A 27,218-nucleotide genomic window follows, 5' to 3' on the forward strand; every position below is an offset into this window, starting at 1 on the left:
CGTCAGCGTGTACATCAGACCGAACACGTCTCGTTGTGACGCGGAAACGTTCCTTGCAGAAACGATGAAAACGTTAAAGCCACATAGTACGCCGATGCTCGTGTGCGGTGACTTTAACATCGATGTGGCGAAAGAGCACGGCAAAGGGATCGAGAGTTTCATGTTGGATCGCTACTCATCGAAACTGAAGACGCTACAGAGACCCACGACGCAACACCGTTCCTGTATTGATTTCACGTTTGCAAGCACGCTGTGTCACGTTACGATGGCAGAGCCTCTGACCGTCTACAACAGCGATCACATGGCAATATATACTGTGCAAGTGTAGGGTCATCCGTGAAGGTGCTAGTGTGTGCATGTAATCAACGGCTACATGATCTGAAATGAAGGCTATGCAACTTAACGAAATGTGCATTCAACCTCAATGTTCAAAAAATACAGCCCTAAACAAGCAATCAAAACACATATGCATAGCATCGGGTCGCTCAGCATTTCTTGGGTTCATTGCGTGGTCGTTGGCTTTGGACTTTGATTCAGTTTGCATTGGGGGAAAACTTCGCGTTCAACCATCTTTCTTTCTTTAAGAAAGAGGCTTTTATCATTTTTTTTTCTCGGCCCCACCGAAATGCGGCCCACTGCTGCAGTGTGACGAACCCGCGACCTCGTGCTCAGCAGCGCCGCTCCGTAGGCGCTAAGCCACCGGGAGTGTGCATGGTGTGATACGCCCGTGTAATAGCGTGTACCTGGCCTCCGGCTGCAGCCACGGGCGGTGGTAGTCCTAACGACGCCGCACTGAGGTGCGCCGAGGCTTCCGGTTTGGCCGGTGCGGGCTCGGGTGGGGCCGCAGGAGCCGCGGGTGGGTTGGGCACCGCCCCCACCGGCGACAACGGCGCGTCAACGGGCGGTGGAGCCGCACTTTCCGGCTTCATGGGCCCGTCGGCCAGTGAAGCTGGTACAGAAGAGAGGAATCGCACGCGGCAGCCGTTTTCGCGAGCAGATTCTCACGCTACCGGATGCCGCGTTCAAAAAATAGGCGCCGGTGAATTTTTGATGGCGGAAAGATCCTTAGCGAGGGCTTCTGGACAATAGACCCGCCCAGTTAGTTATTTAGCACTTAAGGAAAACCCAGGCATTTTTATTTGTCAAAAAAGTGATGAAAAGTATAAGAAAGGGGTGACGGGCAGAGGGAAGGGGTGCTCGCGAAAGCGGTATGAGGTCGCAGGTCGGTAGGAAAACATAGAAAAAGCAAAGAAAAAGAAATTGACTCAAGTCATCGACTGTAAATATCAGCAACACCCCAATATTATCATGTGTAATGAAAAAGCCACACGCTGCCATAAATCGTTTATAGTATAAGAGATCCTGCCAGGATAAGAAAACATGTTATGAGAGACACGTGCATACAGAAAGAAAGCGTACTAGAGTGGTACAGTTCTTATGAACGAAATCAATTGCGAATCCGGACCGAAGCTACAGCTGAAAGGACTAAAAACCTTAACACAAATCACTTGCATGAAAGGTGTCAAACATTGCGTGAGCAATGATATGGATACTCCAAGTGCCCGTGTTACCGCCATCATGATGTTCCGGATATACAGGGTGTCCCGGCTAAATTTAGCCAAGCTGTTCAACGAAAAAAAAAAAAAAGAAAGCTCAAATACACGCGGTGCGAGATACAAATATGAGGCCTATACGGTGCTCGGTCGTCAAACCTCTGTACGACGACAGAACGCCATAGGTCTTAAAATCGTGTCTTACGCCGTGTTGTTTCAACCGTTTTCCTCATTGAAGAGCTTGGCTAAAGCAAGCTAGGATCGACACCCTATTTATAAGTATTGTAGTGAAGACAAATAGACAAATTCCGCGCGCCTGACAAATGCCACGCCGTCCCTACGTAGCAGGGACAGAGATGGTGCCTCTGGAGCCCAGATCAGCTTCGTGAAAACGCTGCTGTGTCGAATTATTCGATTGTCTAACATTTTAACGCGATACAGTTAAGGGCCCTGTGTTGCAGAAAATCCGCTGTCGTCGTCGGCGGCGTTGTCCATTAAAGAAAAATCATCTCCAACCACGCGAGCCCTCCGCGTGGAGCGAGCCGTTAATTAAATTTCTCAAAGTAAAATGCGTTAGAAAATGTGTCAAGTACGATTTACACACAACCTACAAAAATGATAGCGTCGGATTGTAATTTAAATATACAAGAAAATCATCATTCCGTTACGCGGAAACTCAAATAGAATCCTATTTTCCAGCTGCCGTTTGAGGTCTGTCTTAGTAGCAGCGGCGCGCCCCACTCGGTTCCTGGCAACACCATCCAGATGGCGCTCGCTTCCAAGCATCCGCGGCAGCGGCGGCGCCAGCCGTGCGGGGGAAAGAAAAAAAAGAACCAGAAAACTCGTCCTTCGTGCATAGCGTTCACCGCCAGCCTTTCCAGGTAACATTGCGATAACATAAGCTACAGTTGGCGGGAAGCGTGAGAATTTGACAGGACTCTTTGAATGCTATAGCGTTCCACTCTTAAAGGCGAAGCTTAAGCGTCCTCCAAGTTTTTTGGTGGAGGTTGCTGCAGTTTTCTCCCACTATGTACCTGCTCAGCCAAACTCTGCCATCAGTAATGCTTGACGACGCCAGCCACACTATGCCACCGGCTTCGCCAGCACCGGTTTGTGCTGATGTCCTGCGCCAGCCAGATCCTGCCATCTTCAGCGCCACCGATGGAAGCGCCCTTTTAGGCATTCTGCCATGTTCGTTCATCGCAAAAGTTCCCCGCTGCATTTTGCGCTGTGACAAAGTTCGCAACGGCGTCACCAGATTACTCGTCTGCAACCAGTTGTCATATCATCTCACCTTGCTTCGTGGGAAGTGTGGTGGTCATGTCTAGAGCGTCGACATCTTCTGCCATCATTGGCGTGCACCCAGGTTCTACTCACACTTGAATGGAAGCGCTGACCTGTAGTCCCGCCCAAGAGTGCGCGTTTCCTGATGTATTGAATCGCTCCATCGCCGACACGATGACTCCTCAATGCGCCAAGCTCCTTCGTCTCTTAGAGAAGTGTCGGCCTTCTTTTGACAGCCAACGTGCTTCTTTGTGACGTACGCCAACTCTTTGACATCGCATCGACATAGGTCTCAGTGCGTCACTGGGACAAAGGCCCTACCCTGTGTCAGCGTCACAGCGCCGCCTTTTTGGCGACCAAGTAACTGACATGCTCAAGCACGGCGTTGCGCAACTTTTGAACAGTCCCTGGGCGTCCCCAGTTGTTATCGCTAACAAACAAGACAGATCGATTCGCTTTTGTATCAGTTACCGTCATCCTAACAAGATAACTCGAAAAGATATTTACGCTTTGCCGAGCATTGATGATGCACTTGAGCGTGTTCAAAAAGCGGAGCTTTTCTATTCTATCGACTTACACATTGGCTATTAGCAAGTCCCCACTGTAGTACACGACCAACCTAAAATGGCCTTTATCGCACCAGATGGCTTATATGAATTTCGAGTCATGCCTTCAGGGCGCGCGAGGTCGCGGGATCGAATCCCGGCCACAGCGGCCGCATTTCAATGGGGGCGAAATGCTAAAACACCCGTGTATTTAGATTTAGGTGCACGTTAAAGAACCTCAGGTGGTCGAAATTTCCGGAGTCCTCCACTACGGCGTGCCTCATAATCAGAAAGTGGTTTTGGCACGTAAAACCCCATAATTTAATGCTTTCCGAGCTTTGCAAGGCGCCCGCAACTTTCGAGCAGATGGTGAACAATCTTCTGCGTGGCCTCAGGTGGGAAAACACGCCTGTGTTACATAGATGATGTCATCATTTTTACCCCAATTTCCCCACCCACCTCAGCCGGCTAGACAAGTCTTGCAGTGTCTTACTGGCGCCTGCGTCCAGCTCACCCTGAAGAAATGCCACTTCGGCAGAAGGCAGCTAACCATCATAGGCCATGTGGTATCCAAAAACTGTACCCTTCCTAACGTCACCAAGCTCTGTATTGTAGCCGAATTTCCAAAACCTTCATTCTTGAAAGAACTCCGAAGCTTCTTTGGCCTCTGCACATACTTCCGCAGCTTCATTATAAATTTTGCGTCCATGACACCATTGACTCCACGCTTCCTTGACTGAGCTTTTTACGTAGCTACTCAAACAATTTCGCTTAGTCACCAGCTTTGTCTCGATGTCTTCAAAAACTTGCGTCGTTTCCATAACTCGCCACTAGTATTTTGCTTTCTTTAGAAGCTATACTGTTCAGAATGAAGACACACCCACGGCAGCTTTGTCGAACTGGGCGCTGTGCTCGCTCAGCCCAAATCCGGATTTGTTGAGTACGTAGTCACGTACGCAAGCCGGACTCTCACCAAAGCTCATATTAACTATCCCGTAACAAAGAAGGAATGTTAGGCCATAATCTGGGCTCTTGGTAAATTTAGACCATACCTCTACGGACATCCTTTCGAGGTATAGCCTCTGACCACCACGTGCTGTGCTGGCTGCCGATGCTGGTGGACGCCTCCGGCTGATTAGTTCGCTGGGCTCAGCGGCTGCAAGATTTCGACATGTGAGTTGTGCGAGCTGGTGCTTCTGGGGTACCCCTGCTGCCGCTGCTGTGACCAGTTATCCACTTGTCTTGCAATGCATAAACTGTTACGATGGCACGCGTATATTCAAATGTGAACTGATGAAAACAGGTTTGCCGCGCCTAACACCAAGCCACTTCAAGAACGAGCGCAATTCGTCCTCTTCTTCTCTTCTTCCTCTGCATCCTTGCTGCCCCTCTAACGTAGCACTCCTCCATTCGCAGACGAAGCCCGCTGGGTCAGTTACTCGCACGCTCAACTCCGGTTCATGGGGATGACAGAGTTTCAGGCTTGCGACATCCCGTGTTCCTGCTTCGTCCTTGTGTCATTCTTGCGGTATGTATCCCAGTTTGTGCGGACATAAACGGGATGCGTCTTCGTCGAAATTTATCCACGAAACACTAAACTAGCAATTGCATAGGTCCCATCCCTTAAGCATTCGGTGGTGACAAGAGGACTGGCGTACTCAGCCAGACAGTTCTGACACAGACGACGCTTGCGAAGTGGCGTCCAAAAATACCGTCAGCCTTGTTATACGACACATCCTTATGCCGTGAATCGTAGCCGATCTTGGAGCGGCTGTCCTGGCACGCCAACGGACGTAGCTGAGCTCTGCGACGTGCTTCCTCAGAGCGGCAGAGGGTCTGGGCGAAAGACGAGTTCACGTGACGAGTAAAAGGCAGAATGGTGCCAAGGAAGCCGCGGTGCGACCCAACATAAAGAAGATGGAAGGGAGTCTGTGACCAGTGGTTTCATGGTTTGTGGCGTTATAGGCGCCAGTGATGATGCCTTCCCATTTTTTGTACTTCGGAGCTACGTACATCTAAAACGTGCTCGTCAAAGCTCTGTTGGTGCAATCTGTTAGTCTACAGGTGACGCGAGGTGGCGTAGCGAAACTGGCTAGCACTGAGGTGCAAGAGCTCTTCTAAAACGTCGGCCTTAACGTGGCGACCTTGAACGCTCACAATACTACGGGTGGGAAGGGGGAGAAGGGGGAGAATGAAGGAGATCCACGACGCAGTTTAACGGAGGGCAGCAGGAAGCACGAAACATCGGTAGCCGTGGCCGTTAGCATCATTGCTGTTACAGCGCAACGCGTCAGGGGACCGATGCAGACTATAATCCAATGGCTGTCGTTAGTAGAGTGAGACAATGGGCGGGGAAGATCTACTTCAGTCATTATTGAAAGGAGTTGATACAGGTGCTTCAAGGTGAAGGAGTCTGACCAAAGCCACAGAATAGGGCACTCGAATCGTTGGCGCTTGTCGCGGCTGGCCACACAGTTCCCTGCATTCCTCCGCACTCTATGCAAAGTCGGCCATGAACGCGGTGGTGTGTTCTAGTGGAACCGATGTGTCCGGTGGTAGTGTCTTCGTGCATGGCATGGAGCAAGTGAGGCCTCAAGTTCTTAGGGAGGTCGATATCATCAGCAGCGTAATACTTCTTGTACAGCAGGCCATTTAGGACGGCATAATCTTCTACGCGAATAGTGGCGTAGATTCTGGAACGTACCCGAGCACTAGCGATAACGATGGAATGTACTATCACTCATGCATAGATGACCGACGCTCTTGACGCGTACATGAAATTTGAATGCCGTGAAGTGCGGTCGCTGCTGTCGCTCTGTTCTAAGTGTTACATGCTTTGCTGGGCACTAATTCACCCAATCAAAAGTTAACTTCTCAAGTCACGCATCTGGCAGCGTCTTATTCTACGCCCTTAGGACAGCGTGGCCACATTAGCGAAGGCAAACGGGCTCACCGCAGTCGATTCTTACGTATGAAAATGTTTGAGAAATCGGTCCAGAACATTCGCCATCCGCTCAAACCAACATTCATCCACCGCCAAGTTTCAGCACGCGCCTCAGTGAATTCCTTACATTTACCTGACTAAAGTTTCGGGGCCATATTCACAAATAAAGCATCTTCTACCAGCATTGTTCGTAAGAGGAAATTCATGTCAATCCTCTTGCTGGACATACTATTACAAAAATGCAGCGCCATCCAATGGCAAAGAGCCCTCACGGACGAATAGATCTGCGAATTTGGCTCCTAATCAGTCTTACGTGTTATTTATAAAGTTCTGCAATTTTTTCTATCATCGAAACTGTATTCGCACCATGTGAAGCGTCCGCAGCAAAGGGGCTGTAGCGCTTCAGCGCCGTTACAGCGGCCAAGCAACAAACCGGCTAATCACGAAGACAGTTGCGAGGTTTGACTTCCCAAAACTGCACAGGCGATTATGAAAAACGCTAGTAATGTTGGACTCCGGGCTTTTTTACCACCTGGATCCGGAACGTTTTCGCATCACTTCCCCACCGTTTCATGTAGCTGCTGCCGCGGCCGGGTTCGAATCCGCGACCTCCAACTTAGCCGCAAGACGCCGGAGCAACTGTGCCTCCGAGGTGGTTGGCGTCGCGCAGAAGTAGCTAGGGTCACATTCGTGGCGCTTCTCCATTTCGCTTGTGTGGTGCCCCTTTCATGGCGAGCTTTTGCAAGTTCAATAAAATGAGCTGACAGCAAGTCTATCTCGAGCGGGCACGAGAGAGCGAGTTGAGCAGATCGCGTGGCAAGTTGCAACGACTTACGGCTTGACGTGGCCGACGACAGCGTCATCGACTTGTGGATCTGCAGCGCCAATTGGACGACGACGTAGAACGTGACATGCAGCGCCAGGACGGGGAGGAACCACTTCGAACCGCCCAGGTTCGCTTTCTTCAAGCCCGTGGCGAAGACGATGGTAGTCACTAGGAGGAAGTGCGAAAAAAAAAAAAAGCAAGAATACAACATTCTGCACGCGAAATGTTACACGAGTCTCTGGGTTGGGATGAATATTATACCACACGCTCTAAACAACAAGTAAGGAGGTTGTGCGATGCAGTCGCAAGACATGCGCAAATGAAAAAAAAAAAAAAAAACGCGCAACGAATACCTGCGAATATGTGCGCCGTGTTGCCGTTTCCCCAGTGCATCCAGTTAAAGATGTACCGGTTTTGTTCTTCGGGGTGGCAGCGAAAGCTTGCCATGATTGGCTGGAAGGAGGTAAGTTTGCTGTCACATTTCTTGACAAAATTTCTTAACACTTTCATCGTCCGAACAAGCGTCGAAGAGCCATCGCATGAATACTACTATACCGCAAATGGCAATAAAGAAAGTCGCAATCTGCTTAATAAACGAAGTCATTGAGAATTATGAAGAAATGCTGTACAAATGATGAATTTAAGGTCCAAATAAACAGACGGGCTACGAGGGGCGTCACAACGGAGAGATACAGGCTAATTTAAGACCACGTGGACAAGAATCAAAAAGCACGATGCGTTTTTTTTTTTTTTTTGCACTCCGCCCTCATCGCAACGCTGCCTGCCCAGCAAGTTATCGCGCCTGCGACCTCATGCTGAGTAACACACCGCAAAAGCCACCGCGGCTTGCAACAAAATCCTTCACTAATAATGGTTACTGAACAATTGTAGTGCCAGTATAACCTCTAAAGACGCTACCGTGGAACTCGCGCATTATAGCTGTTCGGGCAACACAACCGCTATCTTTTTTGCTTTTCCTTTACTCATTCAATCACTCATTCAGACAAATAGGTGATTTTTTGCGCGGTTGTGCAGGAAGAAGCGGCAAAAAAGCAACTAAATGCCTGAAGATGTGCCTAAACCCGCCCTAACCTTTCTCAGTGCTCCTTTTTGTATTGCGTTTCATCCTTCGTTTCTCACTGAGTTTACCCCTGTGCTACAAACATCGAAAACCTCTCGAAGCGTTCAGCGAGCAATGTATTGTTTATAAGACATTCGGCCAGGTCGATGCGGAGCAGTTTACATTTGGTCGGTCGAACTCGAACGTTCGAAGCACACTCGCCTTGTTCATTGAGAGTAATGTGCTCCGCCTCGGAATGCACGGACGTGCTTTAATTCCTTCGGGCTCTTAGCAGCTGCATAGGAGTGCGACCGAGATCCGACCGAATTGCGATCACGCGCGTGGCTCCTCCGATTGCTCGGGAAGCAGCTTGAACATTCGGACTTTCTTTTTTCCCTTGGCTACGAAGTTCAGAGGCATCCGCGTAGCTAAAACCCATTAGCAGTGCGGTAGAAACCACCCAACTTAGTAGTAAGTTCGTAAAAGTGAAGTCTGCTCGCTCACGTGTTTTCTTTTTTTTTTCTTCATAAATGAAATATTGCGGGTTATAGAAAAAGGCTGATGAGTTTGGTTCAGGGCCGCGTCAATTAGATGAATTCCATAAAAGAATGCTTCATTTGCATACCTGAAAACAACCCAGGACCACCGCTGTTATTCCCAGAATCGGGTGGAGGTTCCCGCTCTGAACAGAGAGTATGAAACAAAGTTTAATGTTTTTCCGGTGACTCCCGTTTTTCCTCTGTACTGCGAATGCAGGTAAACACTGAGTGCCGCACAGGTAACAAATGCGCGCAACTTTTGTACCAAAAGGACAATATGCATAACGGGTGTGCATGATCTGTACTCCTGTACTGCGTATATATATTTGCATCAAATTCACAAAGGTTTCGTTTGGTATACGGAAACGGTCTACCGCTTTTGGTAGACCGTTTCCGGACGAGAAGAGACCGGATCTTTAGGAAAGATTGCTGTCTCTTCCTACCTCTTTATTGTGCCTCTTTAACACATAAGCCCGAGCTATGGGCCTATAAGAACACTTTGGTGGCATTTTTATTGTGCGTATAAATGCCCATTTCGTTCGTGCCTTTATGCGATATTCACAGCCTAAAAATGCCTTTTTTTCCCGCGCTTTGTCCTAGCCTCGTATTGCTTTAATGTTACAACCCACTGCGGAATTAGGCTCAAGACAGCCCATTATTACCACAAACACTTTGGTGGTGTACATGTTCTTGTTAGCAGCTTTGCAGCTTACGAGAGCATCGCTATCAGAAGGGCGCAAACTGCGACACGACGCGATACACTGAAAAGGCCAAGCAGGCCCAGGGCTTACTTGAGCCCTAACCCTCAGCCACGTCCCTCTTTACCCTTCCCCCTTTCAATAAAGTTTATCACCACCACCACCTTCAAGGTGATTCAGCGTGCTTGTTCGCTCATTTCACTTTAACCAACATCGTCGAGAAACTCGAATGCTCGGGCAGAACTCTGACCCGCGATGTGGGGCTGATTTTGAAAGTTCTGGAATGAAGAAGTATTTTAATGATTGGAAAATGTAGAGAGGTCGGCCGGAAGTTCTGGAATGGTTCGCCACCATCCCCAACGGGTCTTCTGCTGATAAAGTTAGTACGAAACTGCAACCTGTCTCGAAGAAAAAAACTGTGTTTCTTTACTGAAAAAACCAAATTCACCGACGATTACAGTACTCCCTAATGCGAAATTCGAGTGTAGCTCTGTACGTTTTTTTCATTTCGAGATATATTGGCTGGTGCGGACAATCTGTCTCCTGCGGCACGTTGCAAAGGGAGCGAAGTGTGGCGCGACTTCCTCGCTAATCACGAGATTGCAAGAGGCGGCGCGCTAATGCCTCCGCTAATGCAGCGCTTTGTTTTCATATATCCTATCGGTGGACGCGCTCGCCGCATGCCATCGTTGGACAGACGACGCGCGCTACTGTGGCGCCATCTCGTAGCCATCGTCACCGCAAAGCGGCATTACGCTTTTCTTCTCACGCTTTCACCATACCCTTCTCCTCCACTTTCCGCCTCATGCTTTCACTGTAGCCAATTCCTTCGCTTTCCTCCTCGCGCTCTCCTCGCTTTTCATCAACCACTGCGCTCCGCCTTCGCTATTTCATCCTTCGCTCTGCTCCTCCGCTCGGTTACGCCGAGGGACGCCGACGTCGAGGCACACCGAACCTCAACGCAGGAACGGGTGCTTAAGAGCTGCGCTCTAAAAAAACTGCCAAAGGCTCTGACCACCAAACATTCTGCAATTCAACAGGACAATAGATCACTGAACGTTCTGAATTACAAATATTTGCCACTAACTACAGTGGTCTTGAGGGTTCGTTTTTTGTATACAAAACCAGTACTCTGTGAGAAAAAGAAAGCCTTACGTCAAACCCGCAAGCCTTCAGATGGTATATGTTTGTCACTGCTTTCACAACTTTTATCGAAGGCAGTCTTCGCTAGCAAACTTCTACATGCTCCTTATCGCTCTACGCCTGTGTCTGTTCCTAAGAGCTACTCCTGATTACGAAATGTTCTTTGAACACGGACCCTGTGCCTCCTGTTCAGCTCTTTATCAGCCATTGTGCCCGCCCACCATCTCGAGGCTGCTCTGTAAACTGAAATCTCAGCGCTAAAGTTGCAAATTTTTGGAACCTGGTTTACACGAGAGCTCACTTACATAGTTCCATCCTCCTGATGTGTAGAATATGACGCTGACGCTTATCAGCACACTGATTACAGCAGTCCCCATCAAGCATCGGTGGAGCTGTAATCGAGGGAAAAGGAGCAGAAAGCAGCGGAATCAAAGGTTGACATCGCCACAGGTGGATTACACATGCCATACAACAATTATTACGGCAAATCAGTTCTGCGAAAATCCGCATGTATGAGATATTCTTATGAAAGGGAAAGATTATCTGCCAGTGAGTAAGACGAAGGTACCGAGAAAACCCAGGCAAGTTTATAAGAAAGCAAGACAATTTCACAGTTGAACAAACACTAGGTCAGAACTTAGCGCCACAAACTCACTAAGTAGCATACTTAGACTGTAATGTCTCGCCAGCCTGCTCGCGCGTGCATGCCATTCTCATTTCTCAAAGTAACGTTTCTGTGCCTCGTACCTCTTACAAGCTTGCCATCTCATTTCATTTCATTTTATTTGGGACAATTTACAAGCGAATGGAGGGGGCCAAGGTAAAAGCTGCTTATTGGCAGCTTGAGTGGTCCCTGGCCCCCTTTACATATTGGCAGACCGGTGACAAGGAACCCTTTCAGAAATGAAAAACAAATAACAGCGGGTTACATCAGCTAGAGTAATTACATTTCTCATCTCGAGGAGATTGTGACGTACTCGCGTATGACGCTCAACACACCTCGAGTTTTCTGTTAAATTTTTCCAAAGTGGATGAAGTATGCCTATAATGTTGCAAAATAAAATTGCAGGACGTCCGATTGCATTGAACCTCCTGCCTTTCGCACACCAGCCCAATGCCCTAACCACTGGGTCACAATTGCGCGCATGATTATCTCGTGCCAAAGTTGCTCTTTGAAGCCTACGTCTAGCGCATGCGTCACGCATCAGTTCCTCGCATTTCTTCTTCGTGATCCTGGGCGCCTTGAGATGCTGTCATCGCCTTCGGTATCGGCCCATATTTTTTTTAATTTTTTTTATGTCGGAAGCCCGTCTGTAATTCCTCCACGCCCTGTTATCGAGACAAGGACTAACACTTTCCTGGGCAGCTGCTCTGCCATCTTAGCTAAGTAAGAGGCTAGCACATTACCGAATAAGGCTGAGTTATTCGGCAACTCTTAGCTCACTAGAATAGCAGCTTGGGCTTGTTGGTTTTCCATCCTGCTAGTAACAGCGCAAAATGTAGACAAGGGACGAGACAAGAAGACACCACAAGCGCTGCACCGAATGGGGCACCGAATACGACGAATGTTCTGGAGAAATCCGCGAGGTTGGCGAAATTTCATGAAAGGGAAAAGTTTGTTTCATAGACTATTGCCCTGTTCGCTGGATGAGAACCATTTTTTTTTTTTCACATTGCAATGTGTTCTTCCCTAAGAAACTCGGAAGGATTACATGTTTTGCTTAGTGCTACTGCCACGTGGATGACATTTTTTGTAGTTTCATAATTTACGCCTCACTGCAGCCTTTCGCGCGATAGTTGCAAATTTGGTTAAGGCAAGCGATTCAAGCTTTACGTTCAAGTGTGCCCAATTACGAGTTTTCTTCAAATTTCAGCTCGGCATGCCCGTACAAGTCACGATTAGCTGATTTGTGCGACATGAATCGACGCCGTAGCTATAAAGTACCATGGATATCACGCACTCATCCGTTGCTCTCTCTCTACAACTAGGTTGAGCTGAAGTGCTTAAAATCGGGCATCTTGTCGAGGTTGCAATTTAACAAAAGATCGGTAGGCCGATTGGCTTCGTAAGCCTACGGTAAAACCCCAGATAAGGCAGCGCAGGGTGACACCGGTCGGGCCTCTTTTGAAATCAGGTAAGCGCAGAGCAAAATTAAATATGAAGAAGACTCAGGAACATGGATTAAAATAAATTGCGCGGCTAAAGTGCATAGGTAACGGTACCTGAAAAGCGTGGACACAGAATGGATGGAGAGATGAAGAAAGTTGGCAACCAAATACAGCGTAATAGACAGGGTAAATAGACAACCAGCAGTAATCAAAAAGAAAGGATGAGAAACAATGACAGTGAATTGAATGCAAATAATGGAAACAAAAAAACCACCATGGAGATCTACAAGAATAGCGAAAATGAAATTAGAAGGGGAAATCTGTAAGATAACACAAAGGGAAGTGCCTTGCTATTTGAGGCTCGAGCTGGATGTGTAAGGACAAAAACAAACTGGAGCAAATATTCCCAGCAACATGACGCAAATGTGTCTGCTGCAGCAATATTCCGTAGACCACTCATCCTAATGGAATGCAAAGGTATTCACGCAGTGAGACCTGTAGATTAACGTACACCTTCCAGAGGCACCTGGATTTAAAGTGGACGGAAACATCAACCGGTCAGCAGTCGAGATAAACAAGAGACGTTTAGAGTGTTGGTGGAAAAAAAAAAAGCAGGGAAGAGATTGATATGACCGGATCCGTTACAGGCATAGGTAGCGGTACAAGGTAGTTGTAGAAGTTTTGAGGGAGAGAAAACAATATTAAGGAGATGTATATAAAACTCCTAGAATGAAAATCATGTATAGCATACCTTTTAACTCAAGAAGGCTAGGTGACTCTTTGCCATCGCCCCATTTTAAAGGGGATGCCAATGAATCATCATCATCATCATCATCATCATCATCATCATCATCCCGGTTAAATGCATAGAAGTATTTTATACACTATTGAAAAAGGAGATCACAAAATGCATTTTCTAGTATTCTTTTCTTTTTTTCTTTTTAAATCTCCGACCCTACCACTGGTTGATTGGGCAATCCAGCGAACCAGAGATAGGAACAGAGAAATATAACTAGAAATGGTAAAGGCCTAGCTAGGTTAACCCCATAGATGTCCGGATGGCTACCCTGCATGGGGTATAGGGGATAAGGGACGGAATTGAAAGGAGAAAAAGGCCAACGGAGACAGAGTTCACGTGCACATGCAGTAGCGAGCACAAGATTCCTTTAAACGTCTGTTCCCGTCCATTCATTTGAGCAAAGTCCTTAGAGTGAACACATCTTTCAGAGGTGGTCATGGATGAGGCCATGCACACAGTGTCCCTGTAAGTTCAACGCAAGCGATGAACGTCACCTACGGACTGGTGCACTCTCCGTCCGCATTGTTTGATCCCCCTGCCGTTGTATAATCGAAGTCCAAAGCGCTTCGGCCATGCGGGCGCGAAGGGAGGTGTCACGAAACGTAGCTCCCAGGTTTCAATAGCTTGGCTAGCCTAGAGTACCTAAGCTTGATGTGTCTGCCACGACGCTTGTTGGGAATGAGCACGAAAGCATCTAGGCAGCGGAACCACGCTGGCGCTGGCCACAGTGATGCGCCAGTCGAACTATTGAGTCGAGTCATGAATCCATCTTGACAGACAACGCTGCCATCATTTCAAGTAAATTTCAACTTGAGTGAACTTCTGGGAGCGGTTAACTTTGTGCGAACTATTTTTACTTAGCCACAGTTTTGCACTGCAATAGCTCTTACACTCAATGGGCCACGAGATGAAAGGCGTAACTAAAACTATGGCTTTCTAGAAGTCCGGTGACTTCGTTTGAGTACCTCAAAGCACCAGTGCACGAGTAGGCTTTCGTGGCACGCGAAAAGCCTTCAGAACTTTTACGAGAGGGCAAGTGCGCCAAGTGCTGGGGCAAAGAAAAACTGCATTCAGAATGAATGTGCGCCTTAAAGGCATTTCGTGCTCCAAAGAAATGCCGTCAGCGACGGTGTACTTACTATGAACCAGACTTTGTCGCCCAGGATCATTGAGCCCTCCCAGGATGACTTGAAGTGGCGAGCGATCATAATAGCGAGACTCACGAGGTAGAGCCAAGCCAGAATCATCATGTTTCCTGTCGAAGAAGCCGCACTACTATACTTATGGAAGCGGGTACGGGTGTATAACGTGAAAAAAAAAAAAAGGTTTTGTGCCTCTAGGCATGAGAGCAGAGCATTCGTTGATGACTATCGGTTGTGGAAGATGCAAGGAATATGACACGTCCACTTTGAAACTGGCACATCTCGGTTTAGACACACCACGGAATCTTGCGCACACCCATTACACACATCGCATGTGCCGCATGGTAACAGCGCGTTTGTGATCTACGCCGAATAATTGAATAAAGATACCTGGTGAATCTTTCTATTGGCCACCTGTACATAGCCATCTGTCGGGCAACTATTATCCACCGCTTCAGATAACACATGGAACATGCCATCCTGCGCACTGCGCCCCATACGTTTCTTTATAAAAGCCTAGAACACGCACACACCCACATTAGGAGTCTACTCGATAACCGCGAGTAGTCTTGGCCATAAAATGTACAATACTACTCGATGGAAAGTTTACGTGCATCTGTTCACGATTTGTACGTTCGTAAATTCAATTTCTATAAATTCAAATGTTCACAGACCATAAAGATGGGTGATCTCTATAGAGAATAACAACATACATAAGTGTAAACGCCGGGGTTGTCTGGTTCGTGATGATAAGCTTCGAAAATCAACAACAAAAGGTAGCTGCGTCAGCAGCGCTTCGGCGTGTCTACAAACTTCAATGTGTCTGCGCGCGTTTGTAATGAGTGATAGGAAAGCCCCATCGTTATTGTATAGATATTTAAATAAAATTGCAGTTCTTAGCCAGCGCTGTTTCACCGTGTGTTTCTCCACTTTTTCCTGTTTTCATGTGGCTGCAAAGCTTTAAGTTCAATTGTAGCCAGAGAGTAACTGACCATCTATAGAAAGCATTTGCATTTGGATTCTTACCCCCGTATTCATAAATACCCCTCAACATAAATCCCGTGCTTGACGTCGTCACTTGACCGTGCCCAAGATACCCATCTCATTTCTTTCAGGACCTTCACGTTAGGTGTTGTCTTTACCAAGACAAGCATCGGCTTCAAGTTAACGCACACTCATAAATACGGGGGTTGGACTCGATCACGCATTCTCAGGGAGAGTGGCAATATGTAACCGTAGGATAAATGTTAACTGTTATTACGGTGTTACGTAACGATTGTTACGGCGCCAAAGACGACGAAAAGTGGACACAGCCTGGCGGACTCTCTTTTGCCGCCGCGAACGTTCTACATTCGTAAATGCATCTCGTAGATAGCTTTACACGCGTAACAGCATCTACACTCAAGCAGAGCAGCGTATTTCATGCCTGCTTGCTTGTCCCTTTTGATGTAAGGGATCAGCCACCTCGTCACTATAAGTCGGGTAAAATTTGCTGCCACGGCGATCGAGTTTTTAGGTATCACAAATATCGAGCAGCAAATAAACCATTCCTTTCAGAAGTGACAGACACTCACCGTGCACTAAGATTAGTGGGTTCCTGTCGGAACCACTCTTGGCCAGACGTTTTTCTCCAAACGACAAGGTTTCCTTCGACGCTATGCGATGCTTGTGGTAAGTTTTGGCTGCGTAAGGCAGAAAAAAGAACGAGAGCAAGGCGTGCTGTCGATAAGACGACATATGCGTTTGTCTTGTTTTGTTTTTTCAAGTGATCAGATTATCATGCTTCAGACCATGGCTTCACGCATGATACCAACCACGAGCAGCAAACAAACAAGCGAGCGTACAAACACACACACATGCAAAAAAAAGCGAATACACCAACAAACAAACATCTCATCGCGTTCCCTGACTCCTGGATAACTCCTCCACGTGGAAGGTGAGCATTCTAAACACTCTAACTATTCTCGCAGTGCATGGATTGCCGCACAAGTCGGTACGATTACGTGTCTTGTCACCTTCAAAACCTCCGATGCGGCGCATCCATCCTTGGGAGATCACTGGAAACGTTGATGCGATTGTCAATATTACGGTGAGTGTGTGAGCAAAAATCGAGCCTTCAGTTTCCCTTCTCTCTCGTATATATATATATATATATATATATATATATATATATATATATCAACTAGAGAATGAGGGAAACCGAGAGGCTTGATTTTTGTTAGTCATGACCATATCAAGCCGAAAAGTAATGACGCCAAGGAAAGCATTGGTGAAATTAGCTGTGGTTGAAGTTGAAATATAGGAAATACTGAAGAAACGCGAAATGAAAGTGGCCGAGAAAATAACTTGCCGCCGGCGGGAGCCGAGCCCACAACCTCCGCACTGCGCGTGCGTTGCCCTACGAATTGTGCTGCGTCGACGGCTATCAATCCGTCAGCTAACTTGGGCATTTATGTTTTACTAGACCTAGCGCTGGGAGTGTTAGCAGGCGTCACTCAGAACCATGGTGGGAGGATGTGGAACATCCTTTTTTGCCCGATGGCGTCACGTAACACGTGAACTTAGGGCAGCAGGCACGTGGCTAAAAAAAAAAAAAAAAAAAAAACACCTCGCATGTTACCTAATGACATCAAGGCTGCCATATTCGAGACCCTCGCTATGAATGAATGAGTGACGAAGGGAAAGCGATGGGCTTGATTATAGAGCTCAGCCGTTAGGCGGCCGTTCTTGCGGTGAGCGTCGGCGTCGGCAGCGCTGGCGGCGTAACCGAGCGAACAAGCACAGCGAAAGAGGAAAGAGCGAACGTGGAGCGGGAGATGAAATGAAGCCAAGGAAAGCATCGGGGAAATTAGGTGTGGTTGAAATTGAAATGTGGAAAGTTATAAAGAAAAGGTAAATGAAAGTGGACGAAAAGAGCCGAATCTATGGCCGAGATCCCTGTTGAATTTCTAGCAATGACATTGGTGGAGGTAGGATTCGCAAAGCAAGATTTTGACGCTCCGCATGGAGCAATGAAAGACGAAGAAGGAAAACGGAACCTTACAAAATGATTTGGAGATAATGGGTAGGAAAAAAATTCTGCAGTTTTTACGTGCCAAAACCATGATTTCATTTTACATATTTCTGTAACCCACTCTATCACTCAGCGGGATCTTTAAGAAAAATAAAGTGAATGAATGAATGAATGAGACGCATGTTGTACTGAGGAAGTCCAGATTATTTTGACCGCCTGGGCTTCTTCAATTTCAACGTGCACCGAATGAGCGGTACACCGGAGCCTGCAATTCGCCCTCCATCGAAATAATGCGGTCGCCGTGGCTGGAATATAATCCCGCGCCCCGGGCTTCGCAATGCAATGCCAAATGCACGACGCCGCCACGGTCGGTGTGAAAAAAATGATTGTTAAACTAAAGGCGATTGGCAGTTCAGGACGAAAATTTGGAGATTAGCGTAGGCAGTAGTTTATGCCACATAATGCTAAAACAAAGATGACCCATTTACTCTACCGTCCACACTTAAGCCTTCACACCCCTTGTTCCACACTTTGACAGATCCATTCTGGGGTACTGCACAAGAGTGGGCGCGCATACCGGTATCGCATACGCCGCGTCGTAGTTGTCTGTTTGAGCACATAACCAGTGGTGTCACACACGGGGACGCGAGTTGTTTATACTAGGCCAGACAGCAGCCCCTGGCAGACTTGTAAGTAATAATTTATATGCAAATTATTGCTTCTAATCAATTACATTACTTGCTATTTGCTAATTTATCGTTTACTTATATACCCTACAGCGCTCAGTATAGCTCAATAACATTCTTTCAGTAGACAATTACATGTAACCATTTACTTTATCGACAAGACAAGCCGTAACAACGGAAGCAGCCTCGAGAGCCTGAACTTAGTGAAAACCACAATAGAACGCCCAAGATGGTGCCACGCCAGCAGCTTGGCAGATGCGAATGTTCAGGCAGGCCAAAGCGGAGGCTGAGTATTCGTTTGCTCATCTTAAAGCTCTAGCAGAGGTTGACCAATGAATTGAACATGTGGTGGTATGTCACGATAGCGAAGGCCACGTTGAGTCCAGGAAATCACATGCGGGCAATTTCTTTTCGAAGTCCCTGCAACAATGAAGCGCGTTAGTCTATAGAGCACCCAGATGCAGAGTAAACCACAATCTTGTGCGCAAGATCCGCATGCGTTAAGACACCACCACCCTAAGTCGGAGTCCGCACCGTCAAACGAACTGGCTGATCTCCCTCACTTTTCCCTCCGCGAGAAGGTTTCGGTGAAACTGATGCTGTCTCCACAACGAAAACGAGGGACGCGATGACCGACAACAACTTTTAAGGCAGTTATCGCAGATAAGCGATGCATTAAGAACTTCTGAGTACACAGTGGGGGGCCAGTGCAGCTCACACTGCTTTCCTCATCTCCGCAATCTACGCAATTTTCATAAAATTTCTGAGGAAACTACTGTAGAATTAATCAATCACTACTGAGTAATTCCTGAATTACTTTCCTGGGACAGTTATTGGTAACTGTAATCAGTTGCATTTCTCATTGAACTAATTGTAATGAGTTACTTTCTTTTTTTACTGTAACATGTACAATGCTGGCCAGCAGCAAGTTGTTTATCCAAGCCCATATACATGTTGTCTGCTCGGTAAGACAGTAGCAAGTGCAAAACTGGGGGCCAAATCTAGCAGACAACTTTGGTCACTGCGCATGTGAAAGAAGTTAGATCATCATCACCGTCATCCTATCTTTGAAGTCCGCTGCAGGACGAAGGCGTCTCCCAGCCGTCTCCAATTACCCCCGTCTTGCGCTGATTTCAACTTGCGCTTGCAAATTTTTATATAGAGAAGTGATATACATGCCGCAAACTGGGTGAAATCTTAAAAGACGGCTAGTCGCAATAAGAGTAATTGGCCTGAAATTTGCGGCTCCTGCGCGGAATTGCTTTTCCTCTTTCCCGATTGGAAAAACGGAGCCGTGATGCCGAAGTGTCAGAGACCGCTTGGGCGAGTGAGAAGTGTGAGTGGATTAACAGAGCGCGCGCATGAACATAAAAAAATAACCAAGGTTTCGCCGTACCGTCCGTGTCTGTAATGTCTCCCTTTGCGAGGAGGACAAAGTACTTGTTCTTGGCCAGGTCGAAGGTCTTCCCTTGGACGGTGGTCTGAGCCTTCCTCTTCCAGCTGCACTTAAGCACGCCGTCGGTCATGGCATGACTGCCGAAAGTTATGCCTGCAGTTGGCTGCAGTGAAAAAAAAAAGCAAAAGCGAGAAGATTTTGGGCAGCCCGTACTGTAGGCGCGTAATAAGCAAACACTGTTCCGAATAGTCCCAAGACTACTGCAAACTCATAACGACTGCGCTGTTTAGTGACACGACCCTTAAAAGAGACGTTAAAGGGAAGCCGGGAATGCTTGTAGACTTGACAAAATTATTCTTTCGCAAATCAATGTTGGTTATATTTCGCGGAAATAGGTTAATCACTCAAAAGAGAAATTGATGGTCAAAGTCCTTTTTTTTTTTCGCCCCGATACCCAAGCACCGGCACGTCGCTGTGAGGTCACGAATTTCAATAGGGGTCTTGCATATATGAGTCGTTGCAGTAGCAATGAAAGTTATTGAAACCTGATAAGTTGATTCTTTGATTCTCTTAGAATGCGTCGTAGTCCATCATCAACGATAACAAGAAAGTAACTAGGCGCAAGCAGATGCCTTCAAAATCTATGACGTCATGGCGAACAGGTTCGGGAACTTCTCGGCGGCGTCGCCAATAGCCTTTCGTCTTCTTATTATTTTTTATTGTCTGTGCTGGCTTGTAAAGCTTTCGTTTTTTCGCATTAACAGTGGCTTTTACACCATTGCAGAAGGGTAACTTTACAAAGAGAGCTCAAATTATCTTTTCTCCTTGGTGTACGTTTAAGAAGGAAGCGAAGTTGATATCGAAGCGTGCCACTTGACACATGTCGATATCGCACCCATCCGAGCATTTGTCGTCGTTCGCCACGGTTTCGCGATGGCGCCCGTCTAGTGACGACGCATGAGCGTGAAGTTTAGGGTTCAACTTCTCACAATTCTTTCTTTTACGTGAAAGAGCTCGTTCTTGTCAAATTCGTATAGCAATGTCAACAGTCATGACCGACATATTTAAATTGAAGTGCGCAAAAAAAAATGAAACCTGCGTGCTGTAGCGCAAAACCAAATTGAAGAAAAAAGAAACATAATAAAGCGCCCCAATCTTTGGAACTCGATTTTGTGCACAGCGACGCCTGCTACTCACAAAACACTGAACGTCACCCACCGGCCGAGCGGCTGTGGCGTTGCGCCGCTTAGAACGAGGTCAAGGGTTCGATTCCCGACCTCGGATGCTGCCTTTCCATTGGGAGGAGAAATGCACATAAAAAGAAAAAAAAATGTGCCGTGCATAGGGTGCACGTGATCCGATGGTCCCAGGTGGTGGAAATTAAAGCGGTGTCCGCTGCTACTACCAATACATCATAATCATAAAGTGGTTGCGGTGCGTAAAACCATAGAATTAAATCAATTGAAACACTGAAAACGTGTCAATCTTCCTGACAAAAGACCACTTGACAACGCTGCTTTGTCCTCCCGATTATTTGTGCTTAGTACCTTGTGCCTTATTTCCGAATGTGAAAGGTGACTTTAACGCAAAGCGTTTCCAAGGTTCAGAGGAGATAAAGAAGAAAGCGGTGAAAGTACTGGGGAACATCAGTTTGGAGGTGTTGCCGAAAAGCTTTCAGCGATTGATAATGTTTTGGAATGTTCGAGGAAATAAGAGAACTTAGAAAAAAAAAAGAAGAAACAGTTCTCGCTACTTCTGGATCTTCTCCTGCCAGATTGAGGCAAAATCGAACAATAACAGCGGCCATCAATACATCTACAAGGAAAAAGAAAAGTTTCATCGCCGATTTTATGTTTTCAAGTCTTTAGCCGTTAGGAACTCTCCTGTTAAATAGATTCTGCTTCAAAGTAATATTTTATAAGACGTTATACGTTTTTATTTTTTTAGATTAGGCAAGTTGCTTTTAGATCGCTTGTTACAGATAACATAATTCTATCCTTTGAGGTGGGTTTACTCGAAAACGAGGACATTACTTCCAGTCTAAATCATCATCATCAGTCTGTTTTATGTCCACTGCAGAACGAAAGGCTCTCCCTGCGATCTCCAATTACCCCTGTCCTGCGCCAGCCGATTCCAACTAGCGCCCGCGAATTTCCTAATTTCATCGCTCGACCTAGTCTTCTGCCGTCCTCGACTGCGTTTCTCTTCTCTTAATATCCATCCTGTAACCCTAACGGTTTAACGGTTATCTAACCGGCGCATTGCATGACCTGCCCAGCTCTATTTTCTTTTTCTTGATGTCAATTAGAATATCGTCTATACCCTTTTGCTCTCTGATCCAAACCGCTCTCTTTCTCTCTCTTAGCGTTATGCGTAGCAATCTTCGTTCCATCGCTCCTTTCGTGGTCCTTAACTTGTTCTCAAGCTTCTTTGTCAGTCTCCAAGTCTCTGCCCCATATGTCAGCACCGGTAAAATGCACTGATTGTACACCTTCCTTTCCAATGATAATGGTAAGCTTCCATCCAGGAGCTGACAATGTCTGCCGTATGCGATCCAACTCATTTTTATTCTTCTATGAATTTTCTTCTCATGGTCAGGGTTCCCTGTGATTAGTTGACCTAGGTCACCGTACTCCTTCGCAGACTCTAGAGGCTGACTGGCGATCCTGAACTCTTGTTCCTATGCCCGGCTGTTTATCCTTATCTTTGTCTTCTGCATATTAATCTTCAACTCCACTCTTACACTTTCTATGTTAAGGTCCTCAATCATTTGCGGTAACTCGTCTGCATTGTTGCTGAATAGAAAAATGTCATCGGCAAACCGAAGGTTGCTGAGATATTCGCCGTCGATTCTTACTCCTAAGTCTTTCCAGTTTAATATCCTGAATACTTCCATGCACGCAGTGAATAGCATTGGAGAGATTGTGTCTCCCAATCTGACCCCTTTCTTAATAGGTAGGTATCTTCCTGCTTTTCTTGTTTAGAATTAAGGTAGCTGTAGAACCTCTGCGGATTTCTCGATAGCCTGGTTAATGACATGGATGTGATCCATTGTAGGGTATGCCTTTCTGAAGCCAGCCTGTTCCCTTGTTCGACTAAAGTCCAGTGTTGCCCTTATTCCATTGGAGATTATTTTGGTAAATACTTTATATATTACTGGGAGTGAGCTAATGGGCCCATAATTTTTCATGAAATAGAAAATACATAAAATAAAAAAATTCACAAAAAACACTATATATATATATATTATTTTTTTTCTTCCGGGGGGGGGGGGGGGGGGTGAGGGTGCCGTATATAAGCAATCACCGAAGTGTAGCCGATGAATTTAGAGTGCGTACCAGTCTAAATTAAATTATCCAGATGGCACGGGTTTCGAGACATGCACCTTCAAACTTGCAGTTAAAGTGCACTGTTGTTCGACTTACTTTTTCTGAACAAAAAAACTGTCGTTTTTGAATTGACGCACAAAGAATAAACGGGGCGTCCATGTATTTTGTCGCGCACCTTGGGAATGAATATCTCGAAACTGGTGTCAGGCGGAAAATTCGTTCTTATTTCCTTGCGAACTAACCGGCTAAAACTTGAAATCGCAATATTTGCCGTTAAAGTATTCGTTAAAGCCTAGTTAACGATAATTTTCAAACTTTTGTCAATTAGTCAATTATGCATTTTGATTTCCCGTGAATTGACCGCCTGCTTGAGCAATCCAGCAGAAGTAGTAAAATCATGCCATCTGACAATGGCGATATTAAGAATTGTACACTCTCAAAAAAAAAAAAAAAAAAAAAAAACAGCTGGTATGTTCGGATACTTTGGGAACTGCTTGTGTGATCGAAATACGTCTGAAATTCATACTTTGCTAGGGTACTTAGCTTCAACGACTGGCGTATTGACAAATAGTTCTTTTAACATTGTAGCTGGTGGCGCAGTTAGCAACTGTTCGCGGACAAATTTCACTCCGACTGATGTAAGTTTTACGTTTAACATTGTTTTAAGCCTGATAATAGCATTAGGCAGATTAAATTATTTCTACTTACTCCTCGCTACGAAAAATGTTTTTTCATAAAGAAAAAATAAACAAAGCATTTATTCATTCATTCATTTTCATTCATTCATTCATTCATCTCCGCCGTACAGCATTCGTTTAGGCTAAACGTACTCGTGGAATTGAAATACGAAAGTGCGCATCATGAGACCAATTCCTGCGTTTAAAGTGGTCATATAGCAAAACTCACGTACCGTCTCCAAGAGCGTATTCACCGTTCCTTCTTGGTTCCAAGACTCGCGAATCAAAATTTTCTCTCCCGAACGGATGCATTCCACCACGCTTGTCAGTTCCTGGCACGGAGAAAAAGAAGGGGAAGAAAAGAATAAACCGAGGATAGAGTGCGTCAAGGTACGGCTTCCATTAGAACGCCATCACTTGCAGCGAACGCTCGCGTTTCACAAGCGACGGCAACCGAGCACATTCGGAAAGCAAACTTCTCGCGAATGCCTGTGACGAATTCGGAACACTCCTGGAGGAACACGTAGTCGCCTGTTTCTATCATTTCATCATCAGCCTGGTTACGCCCAGTGCAGGGCAAAGGCCTCTCCCATACTTCTCCAACAACCCCGGTCATGCACTAATTGTGGCCATGCCGTCCCTGCAAACTTCTTAATCTCATCCGCCCACCTAACTTTCTGCCGCCCCCTGCTACGCTTCCCTTCCCTTGGGATCCAGCCCGTAACCCTTAATGATCATCGGTTATCTTCCCCCCTTATTACATGTCCTGCCCATGCCCATTTCTTTTTCTTGATTTCAACTAAGATGTCATTAACTCGCGTTTGTTCCCTCACCCAATCTGCTCTTTTCTTATCCCTTAACGTTACACCTATCATTCTTCTTTCCATAGCTCGTTGCGTCGTCCTCAATTTGAGTAGAACCCTTTTCGTAAGCCTCCAGGTTTCTGCCCCGTAGGTGAGTACTGGTAAGACACAACTATTATATTCTTTTCTCTTGAGGGATAATGGCAACCTGCTGTTCATGATCTGAGAATGCCTGCCAAACGCACCCCAGCCCATTCTTATTCTTATTATTTCCGTCTCATGATCCGGATTCGCCGTCACTACCTGCCCTAAGTAAATGTATTCCCTTACGACTTCAGTGCCTCTCTGCCTATGGTAAATTGCTGTTCTCTTCCGAGACTGTTAAACATTACTTTAGTTAACTGCAGATTAATTTTTAGACGCACTCTTCTGCTTTGCCTCTCCAGGTCAGTGAGCATGCATTGCAATTGGTCCCCTGAGTTACTAAGCAAGGCAATATCATCAGCGAATCGCAAGTTACTAAGGTATTCTCCATTAACTTTTATCCCCAATTCTTCCCAATCCAGGTCTCTGAACACCTCCTGTAAACACGCTGTGAATAGCATTGGAGAGATCGTATCTCCCTGCCTGACGCCTTTCTTTATTGGGATTTTGTTGCTTGCTTTATGGAGGACTACGGTGGCTTTGAAGCCGTTATAGGTATCTTTCAGTATTTTTACATACGGCTCGTCTACACCCTGATTCCGTAATGCCTGCATGACTGCTGAGGTTTCGACAGAATCAAACGCTTTCTCGTAATCGATGAAAGCTATATAGAAGGGTTGGTTCTATTCCGCACATTTCTCTATCACCTGATTGATAGTGTGAATATGATCTATTGTTGAGTAGCCTTTACGGAATCCTGCCTGGTCCTTTGCTTGACAGAAGTCTAAGGTGTTCCTTATTCTATTTGCGATTACCTTAGCAAATAGTTTGTAGGCAACGGACAGTAAGCTGGTCGGTCTATAATTTTTCAAGTCTTTGGCATCCCCTTTCTTATGGATTAGGATTATGTTAGCGTTCTCCCAAGATTCCGGTACGCTCGAGGTCATGAGGCATTGCGTATACAGGGTGGCCAGTTCTATCATTTATTTGTATCTTTATTCGTTATTTTAACACAAACCTGCCCCGCGCAAAAAAAAAAAAAAAAATGACATTGTTGCAGGGAATGGGCAATAAAACAGAAAAATAATAAAATACATCGACCGAGTTCCGCGGCTCACACTTTCAGCCGGCATGAAATTCCGTACGTGAATGGACTTTCAGGACTAGACAGTTTCAGTGATAGGAAGCGCCAACCATCACGTGCTGCAATGCCTGATAGAGAGTGGCTCTCGGCGCTCACATCACACGCCCTCTAGCGTGTGACGTAAGCACGGGGACTCCGCTGGAGCGCCGAGCTAGCTCGCTCGTGGCTTAGAAGAACTCACAGGGAAGCCCTCTACTTTTCGAAATGAGTACAGGATGTCTTAGGACACGTGGATATAAAGCGAGGTACGCCAAGGAAAAAAAAAAGTATGGAAACGATGGAACATGTTTTATTAGAATGTGAATATATTGTTATGAGCTATTCGAAGAGGATGATGTGGACACTTGGATTTGGTGGGACCTGCCCCTAAGCGGTCACCGGCATTTCTAAGGACGACGACGTACCCTGTTTTGATGTTGACTGGTTTTCATGTTGGTCAGTGCTTGCTATCCCTTGTATATATACAGCGTGCAAATTGTTTAACTGCTGTGCTTCCGCGTAACAATATCGACCCGGCTGTCGGTTCAGGTTCCGCTGGCCTCCTCGTAGCCCCGGCGTTCAGAAACAGCAGGGCGGAAGCAAACATGTCCACAATAGAGATAAGAAAGGAGTTTGGAGGTTTGATGGCAGAAAAGTGGGTAGACCACGAACCGAGGGAGTACCAAAAAAAAAGCTAGAAAAAGAAAAAGCTATACGCGTTGGTTCACTTTCACTCACTAACGCTTCCATTGATACAGATTACATACAACATGTGCGTTCGATTTGCATGGCCTTCCTTCTGTAGGCGAGTCATGTGTAATTTCAAACTATAAGTCAATAAAGTGATAAAGTTGAGCTTGCTAATGCTTGATGAATTAAATTAGGCGCGACGCAGACGTAGACATGAAAAGGGATGCACGCAAGCGCAATAAAATATTATACGCACTCAGATGCCTTAAAAAAACTTTCTTACAAGTGTTTGTTTGTTTGTTTGTTTGTTTGTTTGTTTGTTTGTTTGTTTGTTTTGATTTCCCTCAACAGATTGATATCACCCCGTGTCATCCCCGTGACAACATTCTCATTTTTACAAAGACAAAGTGATGCTTGGCAAATGATTTTATATGTTCTAAAGGTGCGTTAAACAGCAGTGATTTCATCATGCTAGCCGAAATTAATAACACCGAATTTTCAAATTGAAATTGATCCTAAGCTTCCCATTCGGGAAGGCAGTGCAAACCAACTCTGTAAAACATGCCTGAGAATTGCGATGCATAATACGACGTATAGCATAACGACTATTCCAACAGCAACCGCTTGTTAGTGAAATTGAAAAGTTGATGTCAACGATAACTCCATTTAGGTGGAACCAAACGGTGTGGAATTATGAGCGAAGTCCAAAATTTGC

General features: G+C 46.1%; 1 protein-coding gene across 1 annotated transcript in view; it reads right to left on the bottom strand.

Annotated features, from left to right (window-relative positions):
• Nucleotides 1-27,218, bottom strand: part of LOC126517467 (putative ferric-chelate reductase 1 homolog) — a 59,865-nt gene that overhangs the window by 19,973 nt on the left and 12,674 nt on the right. The window contains exons 6-13 of the mRNA XM_055064653.2: nt 23,977-24,075; nt 19,738-19,900; nt 16,217-16,324; nt 14,640-14,755; nt 10,898-10,984; nt 8,838-8,894; nt 7,506-7,605; nt 7,162-7,320 (exon numbers count right to left, since the gene is read on the bottom strand). Coding sequence (XP_054920628.2) covers nt 7,162-7,320; nt 7,506-7,605; nt 8,838-8,894; nt 10,898-10,984; nt 14,640-14,755; nt 16,217-16,324; nt 19,738-19,900; nt 23,977-24,075 — 889 coding nt within the window. The remainder of the gene's footprint in view (nt 1-7,161; nt 7,321-7,505; nt 7,606-8,837; nt 8,895-10,897; nt 10,985-14,639; nt 14,756-16,216; nt 16,325-19,737; nt 19,901-23,976; nt 24,076-27,218) is intronic.

The sequence above is a fragment of the Dermacentor andersoni genome, chromosome 11 (genome assembly GCF_023375885.2).
Source record: "Dermacentor andersoni chromosome 11, qqDerAnde1_hic_scaffold, whole genome shotgun sequence".
Classification (NCBI taxonomy): Eukaryota; Metazoa; Arthropoda; class Arachnida; order Ixodida; family Ixodidae; genus Dermacentor; species Dermacentor andersoni.